Source organism: Pipistrellus kuhlii, unplaced genomic scaffold (assembly GCF_014108245.1).
Source record: "Pipistrellus kuhlii isolate mPipKuh1 unplaced genomic scaffold, mPipKuh1.p scaffold_m20_p_13, whole genome shotgun sequence".
Classification (NCBI taxonomy): domain Eukaryota; kingdom Metazoa; phylum Chordata; class Mammalia; order Chiroptera; family Vespertilionidae; genus Pipistrellus; species Pipistrellus kuhlii.
Genome location: NW_023425438.1, coordinates 50,099,105 through 50,114,118, shown reverse-complemented (window position 1 = coordinate 50,114,118; position 15,014 = coordinate 50,099,105). Strand labels below are relative to the sequence as shown.

Here is a 15,014-nt window from a genome sequence, read left to right as displayed (position 1 = left end):
CTAATGCAAACGTCAGAAGCAGCCCACAGAGCAGTCCTATCCTGAAGTTCTTTGTCTCAAGAATTGAGAGAACCTTGTTTTGCTCATAGAAACAGAGAGTACAATGGTGATTGCTAGGGGCTGGGGTAGGGAAATGGGGGGATGCTGGTCAAAGATACTCACTTCCAGTTTTAAATGAGTTAGTTCCAGGGATCTAGTGTACAGCATGTGACTATGGCCAACAAACTGTATTACGTGCTGTAAAGTTGCTGAGAGCAGATCTTAAGGGTTCTCAGCGAACACAGATAATTGTGTTGCTGAAGACTGTAACGTGTGGTAATCGTTTCACATTGTATATACGTATCAAATCACTAACTTGTACACTTTAAATGTGTACAGCTTTATTTGTTAATTATGCCTCAATAAAGAAGGTTTTATTTATTTATTTATTTTTAAGGAAAACAAAGAGCCCTGTTCTGGAAGTCTTTCCTGAGGAGAGATGCCTTCTGTTCAGTCCACAGTGAAATACTGGAGGCCTCATAAAGACCCTTTCAAAATGTGATTATCCCCTAAAAGCTAAGTTGAAACTGAAGAGCTATTATTAAAATGTGTTATTTATGAAGTACTCGCCAATGGGCACAATAGGAAACATTTAAAAATTATTGACCAAATTAAATTAATTTTCTGGTGACTTCAGCATATTCTGGATATTATTTAATGTGTATTTCTCTCTTAATTACAGCTTGGGTTGACAATAGCCATTCGCTACAGCCACTGGTAAAGTTTACTTTTTCTTAAAGGAATATGCTTGGCAGTATTGGCTTGCTCCAGTTTGCAGGCTTTGAGCTTCACGTTGGTGGCTGCTTTCCCCATGATGTCAGTGCCACAGCAGTTAGATAACATTGTTCTAGTTGACGGGCTAGGGCAAGAGTTAGCCGCTGTTTGGAAGGAATGAGGCTTTTGTGTGAAGTGGTGGTAGTAGCATGATACTTTTAAAAATAAAAAGTATGTTCTAGGGCAGGGACACAGAAGTGAGCAATGCACTTTGTCCAAGAGTGAGAACTGAAATTGGGGGTGTCCTGTGTGAGATGTGAACCAGAGAGCCAGGGAAGCCCCGGCCCCTCCATGAAGGCCCCCTCCCATCTTAGGTCCTTCTGAAAATGGGGAAAAGCCCCTAGTTTTATCTCGTGGCATGATTTCTACTTTGGTCTCAATTGCATCTGATGTTTGAGTCAATCTTTCCCCTTTGCACACATCAAAATGTATTAAGGTGTTGCATTAATTAAAATGCAGTCCAGCTCCAGTGGAGGGGCCATCAGCAGGTCCCTCTTGTCCTTAAATCTACTGGGATAACAGCCTCCTCAGAGCACCCCCCGCTCTCTACCCACACCAGTAAGAAGCTCCGCCTCACCTTCCTGGGCACAGCTCAGGACCTTAGGCCAGCTCTTCACAAACAAACCCTGGTGTCTGCTTTCACGAGTTTGCCTTCTACAAATGCTTAGAACCACCGTGTGCTAGGCTCACATCTCAGCAGGAATTGGGCAGTAAAGTGGGCCATGAATGAGACCTTTGACAGATGCTGTGAGCTGTGTAGGTTAGAGTAGGAGAGGGCAACAAATGAATGTATGAATAAGTGAAACAATTGAAGGTTCTATCTCTCTTCTCTTCCTAAAATCAATAAATTAAAAAACAAGTTTGCCACCACCAATCCAATGCCAACAGGAGTGCCCAATCTGGGGTGCAGTCAGAGGAGAGAACATGCAGGTGAACTTTGCACACCAGGAAAAGGCAGCCTCTGGGGGAAACTGAAACAATGGGAGGCTGCTTGTATAGAGAATCTGTTCACCCCGATTGGTCCATTTTTGTGAAAATGAAGGATCCAAATTTATGCAATTTGATTGGTTCACATAGCAGCGTCTTGATTGGCTGGAATCATGTATCCTGAATGGTTGTTGTGGAGCCACTTTGATTGGTCAGTAAATATACAAATGAGAATATCGCTGTGCAGCTCCAATTGGACAAATGGAACAGGTCTCAGGCCATTGGACAAAATATGATTCCAGGAAGTCCTTTCTAGGGGTTCACCCAGCCGGCAGGAGCACAGTGCAGGAGGCTGGCAGCTCAGTCTGCTGGAAATGGCTACTGGACTCTGGTTATGAATTTGAGCCCAGTAACCATAAGGAGTCCTTCTTAGGTATATTACTCCTTGAGGTTAAACAAGGGCTTGGGAAGGGCAGTCAGGATGGCTTGTATCTACACACACTAGGATGAATAAAACAGAAAATGTCAAGTGTTGGGGAGGATGTAGAGAGTTTGGCACCCTCATACACTGCTGGTGAAGATGTCAAATGGTGCAGCCGCTAAGGAAAACAGTCTGATGGTTCCTCAAATGATTAAACACTGAGTTACCATGTGAGCCACAGTCCACTCCTAAGTATACGCCCAAGAGAAATGAAACATATATCCATGCAAAAATCTGAACACGAATGTTCAAGTAGCATTACACATAACAGCCAAAAAGTGGAAACAACCCACGTGTCCATCAGCTGATGAGAAGATGGATAGAGAGTAAATGGAAACTTGTTTGGCCTGGAGAGGATGGGGGCGCTGGTGCATGCTGCAACGTGGAAGAACCTTGAGGATATGCCGGGCAAGTGAGGTTGGTCACAGGGGTCCCCGTACTGTATGACTCTGTTGGGGTGAAGTGTCCAGAGTGGGCAGGTCCGTGGAGGCAGAGAGTGAATTGGTAGTTGTGGAGGTTTGGGGGGAAGGAGTACGGGGAGTGGCTTCATGGTGCAGGGTTTCTATTGAGGGTGGTGGGATGGCCTGGAATCAGAGGGCTGTGATGGCTGCACAGCTCTGTTAATGCGTTAAAGACCACTGAACTGTATACTTTAAAAGAGTGAACTTTATGACATGTGAATTATATCTCCATAGCTAGTATTTAAAAAAAAAAGTGGCTGTGTCTGCTCCACAGAGTGTGGGGCCTATGCTGGAAGCCTCAAAACCAGGGGCTAGGTCATCTGAAGGCTTGGCCACCCGTGTTTGGTGGGTGATGCTGGCTCGTGGCTGGGGGTCTGTTCCTCTCCACATGGGCTTCCTCACAGCTCAGGGGTTGGCTCCCTTTGAGTGAGTGTCTGGAAAGAGAGAGCCGGCTGGAAGCTATTTCCTCTCTGTGGTCAGCCTTCCACCTCCTCTGTTGGTTGGAGCAGCCACAGAGGAGACGCCACCTCCCAGTGGAAGGAGTGTTGGTCACATTGTAATAAGAGCGTGAGAGGTGGGAGATCTTCATGCGGCCATTTTTGGAAAATGCAATTAGTCACTCGGTCAAGTGTAGGAGTACTTATTTGGCGCCTTGTGAAAAGAGATTGAAGACATTGTTTCCTTCACTGACGAGTTGGGATGCACATGAGAATGGGTGATGAAGACTTCAGGGAAGACACAGCCCTACAGGAGGAAGCAAACCCATCAGAGCAGATTTCTCAGCGGAAGCGAATCTTGGGCACTCCTGTTCCCCTAAAGTGGGGGGTGGGAGGTGGGCCCAGCGCTCAGGCAGCTGCCCTGGCAGGCTGATCCTGTGCATCCTGAGAACACAGTCTTTAAACAACTTCTGGACACCAATTGGAGGAGAGGCAGTGTGTGGGAAGGGTGTGGAGGAACGGGGTTGAGCTGGGTGGCCTCAGTCTACGTTCTGCAGCCTTAGCAGTTCAGTCTCAAGCACAAGCTTCGATCCCACCCCTCGGAACAACAGCCCCACACAGAGCTGGATGAGGTCAAGGGGAAGGTCAGCAGCTGTCTATGGTATGTGAGCAAATCTCTTTGGGATCCAGCCCCTCCCACTCAGGCAGCACAGCACGTCCTCCAGCCAGGCCACCTGTGCCCTCCCAGGGCCACCCTGTGCTGTGTGTCCAAGGATGTGTGCTGTCCTGTCCCCTGTCCTGGCTCTGGGGTGTCAAGTACAGAACAGAGAGTCATGGATATTTGCATATGTACAGCAGAAACGAATAGAAATCTAAGTAAGTTAGAAAGGAAAGTAATGAGATGGAGGAGGAGGAAATGAGGGGACATCTAATGAGACACCCTGTAAGCTCCTTCACAGTGCTTTGGAAGCTGGGGGCGTGGCTTCATGGTGCAGGGTTTGGCGTTGGATGGCGGTGCAATGACTAGTATTCACAAGCTGCTGCCCGCAGCATCTGTGTGTCCCCTGTACAGGAGACTCAGGGAACAGAAGGATGGTTAGGAAGCAATCGCCGTCACTCACGGATGATGGGCAGACTTTCCTGGTTGGGCAGGGCCTCTGACAGTGTCGGTCAGAGTTGCACATCTGGTTCGCAGCAGCCAAGGTGAGAGCATCCCAAGGAGCCTCTGACCTTGGGTATCAGCATTTTAAAATAATGAAGGCGTTATTAGAGGTTGTGTTTCCCCCAAATTACTTCTGAAATATAAGGAATTCTTAAAGTTCCAGGGAGCACAGCAGTGTCTGTAAGTTGTGTGTCTGTGTGTGTGGGAGAGGGTAAGAAACCCCATCTTCGGGGAAACCCCTTGTGTGCAGGAAGGTGGCACTTACTAACATGTCACCAAGAACCATTTGCAGGCCAGGCCCACCTGCCCTTGCCTGCCGTCTGTCCCTGGGGTGAGGGGCACAGGGGGGGTCATCTCCTCTCAGAGGCTTGCACAGTGCTGTCCCTGTGGTGGCCCTTGAGGCCCTCCTGCTGTCTGTCCCCCATCTCTGTCCTCAGAGGAGGAAGATGTTGTGTCCCCTCTTTAAAAGTCTTACTAGCTTATTTAGATTAATTGAAACTGCCATCCTTTTGTCAAATACTTAATTATTTTGTAAAATCATCTAATTCAATATCAAACTTACCATTTTAATCCTTAAAAAAAAAGGTTAAAAAGTGTATGGTTAGTTCAGTGGTATTAAGTACAGTTGTTCCTCAGTATCCATTGGGGATTGGTTCCATGGCCCTGCCCTGCCCAGGATACCAAGATCCATAGATGCCCAAGTCCCTAATATAAAACTAGAGGTTTGGTGCATGAAGTTCCTGCACTCTGGGGGGAGGTGGTTTGTCCCTCAGGCTGGATTGTGAGAGGGCAAAGGCCAGGCTGAGGGACTCCACCAATGCAAGATGGGGTCAGGGAGGGATGTGGGAGGGCTCCAGGGCATGTCCAGCCCATCTTGCTCAGTCCTGATCGGCCAGATCCCAGCAGCAAGCTAACCTACTAGTCGGTGCGACTGCCCTGGTGATCAGTGCATGTTATAGCGAGCAGTGGACTGGCTTTAGCATATCATTAGCATATTATACTTTGAGTGGTTGAATGGATGACCAGACGATTGGACACTTAGCATATTAGGCTTTTATTATATAGGACGGTATAAATATAAAATTGCATGTAACCTGTATCTACGTGTAGGTGACAGCAAGCTGAACCTGCACATCACTTCATGCATGTGGATTCAGCACAGTGCTCGGTATGTGACAAATTCAAGTTTTACTTTGTGGAACTTTCTGGAATTTTTTTCTTTCTGAGTCTTTCCGATCTGTGGTTGGTTGACTCCATGGATGCAAAAACCACAACCATACTACCATTCATCTCCAGAACTTCCTCATCGTTCCAAACTGAAACTCTGTCTCCATTGAACACTGCCTCTCCATTTTCCCTCTCTCACCCTCTGGGAACTCCCATTCTAGTTTCTGTCTCTGAATTTGACTACTCTACGAACCTTATATAAGTTGAATTATATGTATTTTTATTTTTGTGACTGGCTTATTTCACTTACAGAATGTCCTCAGGGTTTATCCATGTTGCAATACATGTCAGAATTTCATTCCATTTCAAGGCTGCATAATATTCCACTGTAAGTAAACACACATTTTGTTTATCCCATTCATCAGTCAATGGATACTTGAATTGCTTCCACCTTTTGGCTGTTGTAAATATACTGATGTGAACACATGCAAGTATCTCTTTCATATCCTGCTTTCAGTTTGTTTGGGTATTTATCCACGAGTGGAATTGCTGAATCATATGGGATTCTCCTTTTAGATTTTGAGGAACTGCCATTACTTTTTAAATAGGAATGCATCCTATGCCTTTACAGTCCCAGGTCATTGCAGACCATTTGCTACTGATAAATGGTTTGCATGGTCCTAGCCTGTTTGGCTCAGTGGATAGAGTGTGGGCCTGCAGACTGAAGGGTCTCCAGTTTGATTCTGATCAAGGGCACATGCCTAGGTTTCAGGCTCTATCATAAGTCCGGGGAGTGTACAGGAGGTAGCCAATCAATGATTCGCTCTCATCATTGATGTTTCTATCCCTCTTTCCCTCTACCTTCCTCCCTGAAATCAATAAAACTATATTTAAAAAAAACTATGAAATCAATAAAAAATATTTTTAAAAATATATTAAAAAAATGATTTCCATATCTGTCGTCTCTTTGACCCAGAACTCACACGATGGAATTGAGGGCTTTCCTGGGTCCTCGTGGTATGATGGGGATCTTTAGAAACAGAGTTTGGAACATCAGGCTCTAATCACCAGATCTGTTTCCAGAATTCTAACAGGAGGGCTGGCACCATGAGAAATGGCAGAGAAAACCCAGCAGCCTCCTGTAGTAGGTGAGGGCAGGTGAAGGAACAGGAGAGGGCAAACATGGTTCCACAGTAACAATATTGGGAGGATGGTTCGCTTACAAAGAGGAATGAACTTCGGGGACTTAGAGGACATGAATGTGGGAAGGAGGAGAAGAAGTCACTAAAACCCTCTAACTTTAGTGGCCAGGCTGCCTCAGACACACAGGGCAGAGCTGCCTGGAGCAGGAGTCTACAGGCTTGAAGGGGGGCCTGGTTCTGTTTCCACGCATGTGCATCGGTGCCCCCGCTGTCACATCTCCCTTGTTACAACGAACATGCTCAGAGGTAAGGAATCTCCCTGCTCACTGACCCAGGCACACCCTGCCTCTCCCACTCCTGTCCCCAGACATGGTGGGTCAGTCTCCAACTCCTGCTAGACCGGTTCCTCAGACCGGTCTGTGTGGCACCGAGCGTGTGTGTGTGTGTGTGTGTGTGTGTGTGTGTGTGTGTGTGTGTATACGCACGCGCACGTGCACACGGGAACATCATGTGGGGTAGGTGCCGAGGAGGGGGAAGTCGGGAGTGACGGCGTCCTGTTCCGAATGTATAGATGCTCCAAGCAAAGAAGAGCATCTGCCCGACCACCTGGGCGCTGGACAACAGGTCCCGCACACGTTTCGTTTATTATCGTGGAGTTTTCATTTATTTTTGTAAAGTCAAGTCATTTTCGTGGAGTGGAAAATTGTCTCTTGATGCTCATTCCCCACTGTTTGGCTTGAGGTTTTCGGGTGGAATCCACACGGTGGTGACAGCTGGGTAACCCCCAGAGTGCCCTTTGCAGATAACAGCTCTTGGGGCCCCGCCGCCCACACAGTGGGGAAATTGTTCCCCGCTGCGTGGGTGTTTTGTTTTTTCTTTCTCTCAAGATTGAGAGTTTAGATGATCTTCCTGCCTGCTGCCTACAACAGCCCGAAGGAGCCTGCTGCCTCCTGGCGGGAACCCCGCGGCCCTGAACCGGGCCCAGAAGCGATTGCCGCTTTAACGCTCAACCTCTGACACCAGGGACAGGTCTCGGGACCCAGCAGCACGGGGGTTTGCACGTGGCACTTAGGCCCACATTTCCAAGAAAAGCTCAGGAAAGCAGCGTGAGAGCAGGGAACTGGCCCCCAACAGAAGTATTTTGTTGTGTTTTTATCATTTTGTTGGTTGTCTTTTATTTTTTTAGTTCTCACTGGAAGATATTTTTTCCATTGATTTTTAGAGAGAGTAGAGGGAGTGCAAGGAGAAACATTGATGTGAGAGAGACACATTGATTGGTTGCCTCTGGCACACACCCTGATAGGTGCCGGGGATGGAATCTATAACTCAGGTACCTGCCTTTGACTGGGAATAGAAGCCATGACCCCTTGGTGCACAGGCTGACGCTCTAACCACTGAGCAACACCACGAAATGGAAGCAGATTCTTGTTTGGCTCTGCTCTAGTTCAGTGGACGCCCACAGAGGCATGACTTGATAGACAAGCCTAAAGTTGTCTCTTTTTCCACAACTGACTTCTTTCTTATAGGCCCTAAGAAAGGCCAAATTTGGTATCCAGGTTATAGGTACTAACCCCTAAAAGTCCTCGGAGTCCCCCGAGGCTGGCAGGGGAAGGGAGAAAAGGGAGCCTGCATGTGGCCACAGGTGGGCAGCATCTGGGCGTCCCTGAGCTGGACCGGTGGGACAACGCGGGCCCGTGGGGTGTGTAGGAGGCGATCTGGGGCAACAGAAGGTCCCTAAAGGACAAGGCTACCGACATGACACCCGACATGAGAGTAAAAGTGGATGGAGAGGCCCAGGATGGCACAGCCCCAGAGATAACTTTTTTTGTCGCCCCAGATCGCCTTCTGTGTTGGTTTTGCGAGAACTCAGAGGGCCGACCAGGAATTGAACGGGTGGTGTCTTTGTGTTCTGATTTAGATTAGAAGCGGGGTTTGAAGTTCACAGATGAATCAGACTCGTATTGAATGGGCAGACGGCATCAATGCACAAATGAAATTGTCATCTCGACATCCCAAGGGATGAACAGACAAGAAACAGGGCATGGGCCCCTTGGACTTTGATTTTGATGTTGGCAAACCCCTCTCGACTCCCATTTGCAGCTGGTTTGATCTCGCGGAGACAGCTGGGGGAGACTGTGTTCTCCAAATTTTGTAAAAATAAACAAAGATGCCTTTCTGCCCTTTCTTCCCCTTCCAGAGAATAGTTGTTTCTGTCACCGGGGTTCTCCGCTGACTGTTCCATCTGCCTCTCTTCCAGGCCTCACAGATTCATACGTGAGGCTGCCAAGAATGTTACTCAGCCCCAGTGGTAGAATCTGAAAAGCAAACCATCTTTCCGAAGGTTGCGTTTTTTTAGATGACCTTAATACAAAATATTGCCCCCGGAGAGCAGAATAGGAATATTCGTGGGATGGCTTGAGTTATATGTTCTTACCTAGTGATGTTCTTTTAAAAAAAAAAAAAAAAAAAAAAAAAAATATATATATATATATATATATATATATATATATATATATATATATATATTTCTTTATTGATTTCAGAGAGGAAGGGAGAAGGAGAGAGAGAAATATCAATGGTGAGAGAGAATCATTGATCGGCTGCTTGCTGCACATTCCCCACTGAGGATTGAGCCCACAACCCAGGCATGTTCCCTTGGCCGGAATCAACCTTGGACCCTTCAGCTCTATCCACTGAGCCAACCCGGCTAGGGTTTTTTTTTTTTTTTAAAGAATTTTAAGTTGATTTTTAGAGAGAGAGGACGAAAAAGGGTACGAGAGAGAAGCAAGGATGTGAGAGGGAAATAGCAATCATTTATCAGCTACCTCCTACACAACCCACCGACACCCTTTTGGTGCACAGGGCTATGTCCAACCAACTGAGCCCACTGGCCAGGGCTAGTGACGTTCTTGAGGGCCGAGGTTGCTGTTAGTATCACCGCGGAGCTCAGCTGGGGCTGTGAATGTGCTGGCTGACCGGTGGGCGCTTTCAGAGCCCAGGGGAGTAAGGAGATGGCTGTGCCATCCCGGGCCTCTCCATCTGCTTTTACTCTCGTGTCGGTAGCCTTGTCCTTTAGGGACCTTTTGGCCCAGGCTCTTGGCTGTTGCCCCAGTCAGACCTGCTCGTCATGTCTGCTGCCACATCCCCAGGACCGTCTTCAAGGAAGCCCAAGGGTTTTTTTTTTGTTTTGTTTTGTTTTTTTAATCAAGCACAGAGCTGATCATGCCTCCTTCCCCCCTCCCCCCCTCCAGAAGCTTCCCTGGGCTTCTGTGTCCACAGATCAGAATTCTGAGTCTCAGCTTGGGATCTCAGGTCTCATCCCAACCTATCTCCTCCCACTGAGCAGCCTGGGCTTCCTGCCTCCCTACCCTTTGCTCTTGCTCTTCCTTTCAGGAGTTAATTCCCCCTCGTTCTTCTGCATTAGTGAATTCCACTCACTGTCCAATGGCTCCTACAAGTCAACGCCTTTTCAAGTATTTGTCAAAGAAGCATGCTCTTTTCTGTTGTTAGGTCTCGGGCTGCTGAAGGCCAGACCTCAACTCCATGTCTTTCCCCTTCTGCCTTAGGCAGCAGATTTGAGAGGCAGTTTGCATTCCTGCCTGCCACCCTCGCCCCCATGCACACGTCTGCATCAGAACCTGTGGACTCCACAGCCTAGCCCTCAGAGCTGGGCCAGTCGATAAAGCCATCCCGTGTGGGTGGGCCTGGGAGGAATGATTAGTCTTTTTTTTATACTATCTCTGACAATGACTGCTTCTTTACTTTTTAAAGGATAAGGCACCCAATTCAAATTGTTCTAGAGATTCCACAACCCAAATTCAAACAGAAATATAAATTGAAATGTTTTGTGTAATGATAAGCTAATTTAAAAAAATGATAAGTTATAAAAAAACTTATATGTAAATATAAATTTGAAATTTTGAAAAAGAACACGTTGGAAGACTTACACTGTCCAATTTTACGACTTACTCTAAATCTTCAATCAAGACAGTGTGCTATTGGTGCAAAGACAGATACGTGGGTCAGTGGAAGAGAGGAGAGTCTGGAAGTAGACCTACACATAAATGACCAATTGATTCTCAACGGAAGTGCCGAGGTAATTCAATGGAAACACACAATCTGTTTAACAAATGGTATTGGTACAATTGGACATCCATTAAAACAAAAAACAACCCAAGCTCTACCTTATAACATGTACAATAACAAACAAAAATGGGTGACTGTCGAAAGTAGAAGGCAAAACTAAAAACTTTATAGAAGAAAACAGCAGAAAATCTTTGTGACCTTGGGCCAGGCAAAGATTGCTTTGACACAAAAAGCATACACTGTGAACAAAAAAGTTGGTAAAATGGGTTTTATCAAAATTAAAAACATCTGCTCTTTGAAAACCGCTGCTGAGGAACTAAATGACAAGCCACAAACCAGGAGAAAAAAGTTTCAAAACATGTACCTGATAAAGGACTAGTGTCTAGAATATGTGTAAGATTCTTATAGCCCTTTACCAAATAAAGGAATTTAATAAATGGGCAGGAAATCCTTTTTTTAAAAAAATACCTTATTGATTTTTTTTACAGAGAGGAAGGGAGAGGGATAGAGAGTTAGAAACATCGATGAAAGAGAAACATTAACCAGCTGCCTCCTGCACAACCCCTACTGAGGATGTGCCCGCAACCAAGGTACATGCCCTTGACCGGAATCAAACCTGGGACCCTTCCGTCTGTAGGCTGATGCTCTATCCACTGAGCCAAACCGGTTAGAAAATTCTTGAACTGACACTTTACTGAAGAAGAGCTGTAAGCAGCAAGCGGAGACATGAGCTGCTCAATATTATAAGATCATTAAAGAAACACAAAATAAGACCACTATGAGGTGCCATTACACATGAATCAGAATGGCTTAAAAAACAAAACAAACCCAAAACCATACACACACACACACACACACACACACCACCACCACCACCACCACCACCAACAACAACAACAGCAACAACAAACAAACAAAAAACAAAACAAAAAACAAAAAGTTTCCTCAAACAACAACAAAACACAGAACTCCCAAAACCTGACAACGTGAAGGTGCTGGTGAGCACATGGAGTAAGTCCCACTCCATACACTGCTGGAGGGAAGGCCAAAACGACCACTCTGGAGAACATCCACGATTTTTTGTGGGGCTCAACAGTACCGGACCATTCGACTCAGTGACTCCATTCCTGGGGAGTACGACACCGAGACATGAAATGTCTCTCACACAAAGACTCATGTGCCAATGGCCACAGCGGCTCTATTCAGAATGGCCCCACACTGAAACCAAGCCCAGTGCCCTTCGCCGCGAAACGGGGAAACTGTGGCCGATCCGCCCGGTTTACTCCGCAGTGAAGACATGAGGCTGAGTGAGGGAGCCAGACGGGTGCACACGGGGTGATTCCATCTCTGTGACATTCCGGAAGAGGGAAGCTCAGGGAAGGAAGCAGATCAGCGGTTGACAGGAGCCGGGGAAGGGATTATTAGAAAGTGGCACGAGTGGTTTTTTGGGGGGAGATAGAAATATTCTAAATCTTGAGTGTGGTGGTTACATGACTGTACAGTGGTTTTGCTTTCCACGGTTTCATTTATCTGTGGTCAACCGTGTGCTATCTGAAACATTAAATGGAAAATTCCAGAAACAAACAATTCATACGTTTTAAATTGCATGCTGTTCAGGTGGTGTGATGGAATCTTGTACCGTCCTGCTCCGTCCTGGTTGGGAGTGACCCGTCCCCTTGTCCAGCGTCTCTGGGTTGTGGCTGTAGATGCTCCCCACCTGCTTGCCACCTGGGAGCCGTCTCTGTGATCAGACCGAGTGCTGTGCCATCGCAGGGCTGTGGGCAAGTCCCCTGTTTTACTGAATCACATCCCAAAGCGCAAGAGGAGTTGGTAACTCGGATTTGCCAGAGAGAAGCCATACATGTTTGCTGTAGGTGAAAAGGTAGAAGTTCTCAATTTACTAAGGAAAGAAAAGGAATTGCCTGCTTTGCTTGCTAAGATCTACGGTAAGAATGAACCTTTGATCCCTGAAGTTGTGAAGAAGGTAAAAGAAATCCATGCTAGATTTGCTGTTGCGCCTCACACTACAAAAGTCATGGCCATGCCTGTGCTAAGGGCTTGCTTAGGTGGAAAGGGCATTGCATTTGTGGGTGGAAAACAGGAGCAGTATGTGTCCCAGGAGCCACACGTGCTTCTCAGAAAGCACTGAGCCTTGGCGAGCTCTTCAGCAAGGGACCCTGAAACAGTGGCCACAGCCATGTAACTTACTCAGAATATTGTTACAATTGTGCTATTACTGTTCACCTCTTACTGTGCCTAATATATACCTGTAAACCATCACAGGCATGTATGTGTAGGAAAAAGCCGTGTAGATGGGGTTAGGTGCCACCTGCGGTCTCAGGCACCTTCTGGGGGGTCTAGAATGTGTCATCTGTGATAAGGGGGATCATGGTATATGTTTGTCAAAACTCATGAAACTGGAACGCCAAAAAGCAGAAAACTTCACTGAAATTCAACTACACCTCAGTGGACTTGAAGAGCGCTAAAGCCGGGACAGCCTGGCCGCTCCTGGAGCTGAGGCCACCTTGCCTGAGGCCAGGCTGAGGTCCTGTGTCCACGTGCTTTGGGGTGAGGTCTCCAGGATTCCGCATGTGGAGTTATGCTGTGTCTGCACTCCCGGCACCGGGCGCGGACTTTACACTTTTGCTCACTTTGGCATTTCCCGGGACGGTGAGCATTAGCTGTAACGGCACCACTGTTGGTCTTTCTCCTGTGGACCCCTCACAGGGGCAGGCAGGCCTCTGTCAACTGTGGACGCTTCGGCTGGAAAAGTGCTTGAGTGAGGCCCCCTTGGCGGAGGCGGTTCAGCCAGAGGCAATCGGCTTTGACCTTTTCTTCACCCCAGGGCGGCTGCCAGGGCGGGGGGGCCATCTCAGGGCTGCCAGGGCCGGCTCTGCAGTCTGTGGCCACTGAGTCGCAGGGCCTGGTTTGACACGTGAGCTTGGTCTGCTCCCCTCTGAGGAGCGAGCTCCCAGGTGCAGGTGCCTGAGGTCACGCTCCAGGACCTGCTCATCTCATCCACCCCCTTCCATCTGGAAAACGGCTGGAGGAGACCCAGGCGGTGGGTGCAGCTGTTTGCAGATTTACCAGTGACGGAGCAGTGAGAATGCGGCTCCCTGTTGGCCCCTGGCAGTCGAACAGATGTGGCTGGTGTCACCCCATCTTCCACTCGGTTGCTCCCTGTGAGGCTGGTCGAGTCCAGTGCCCTGCAGCGAAGTAAACGTGTCCCTCTCCCTCCCCTGTCTTTTATAAGGTGGATATGACTGCTTGTCACAGGCTCATTCTGTTGTGTGACAGTGCCCATCTGGGTAGCGCCCACGGTGAGGGGGTGCTCAGAGGCACAATGTCCACAGCATTCCTCCCCCCAAGCCCATGCTCACCCATCCACTCGCATCCTGTTGGCCTCTTGAGAGACATGACAGACACATCTAGTGTTCACTTATTTACACCCTCCTCGTCCAGTGGCTCTAAATTGGCTGCCCCAACTCAGGGGAGGGTGCTCCTGGCATCCTGTGGGTGGAGGCCAGGGATGCCGTTTACCGCCTGCAGGTCCAGGGCGCCCCAGAAGGACATCCATCTGTCCAATGAGACCAGTGCCAAGATGAGAGTCGCTGCCTTGGGCCAGCCTGTGCTGGGTTGGCTTTGTGTTGACAAAAGCTCCCATGTTCCCTGGAAATCTTTTTGTTCCATTCTGCTTGCTTGGTTGTTTGTCTAAACGTTAAATCACTTTCAATGGACTGACAACTGCTGAGCGGCAGCACCCACAGCCCACTTCTGTGGTTTGAGCAGCGACTTAGAGCTGCGCGTCCACAGCGAGGCTCACGGCGCCCGGGGGAGCCGCCCACCTCCCCCCGCGGTCTGGCTGTCATTGGAGACACACAGGAGGAGTTCGGCCCTGCTGATAATCCCCAAGGAGAGACAGGAAATTGGAAGGTAACTGATTATTTTGCCTTGACTGTGCTATTCCAGTCTCCCTTCCTCCCATATTTAAATATTAAAATGAAAAAGAAATAACATTGGGACATTTTTAAAAAATCCAACTGAATTTAATTCCATTTCCTTGTTCATTTCTGTTGAGTGTCTGCCATGGCGTGACAGAGGGTAAGTACACATCTGCCTCTGGGACCGGTGAGAACACTGCATGTACAGGCGATAAAGGGAGTGCTCAGTGAGCTAGGCTATGCGTGTACGTGTGCACACGTGTGCGTGCTGTAGCCTATTGGTGGGCTGGGGGCAAATGCTGGAAGAGGGACAGGAGTCCGGCAGGAGGATGTGGTGGAGGGTAGAATGGGCACCGTGGTTACAATTCCCACATGACCCTCTCTCTGTACCTGGACC

General features: G+C 48.0%; 1 protein-coding gene across 1 annotated transcript in view; it reads left to right on the top strand.

Moving 5' to 3' along the window:
- Positions 1-15,014, top strand: part of ACOXL (acyl-CoA oxidase like) — a 186,221-nt gene that overhangs the window by 51,230 nt on the left and 119,977 nt on the right. The window contains 1 exon segment of the mRNA XM_036436138.1: positions 722-756. Coding sequence (XP_036292031.1) covers positions 722-756 — 35 coding nt within the window.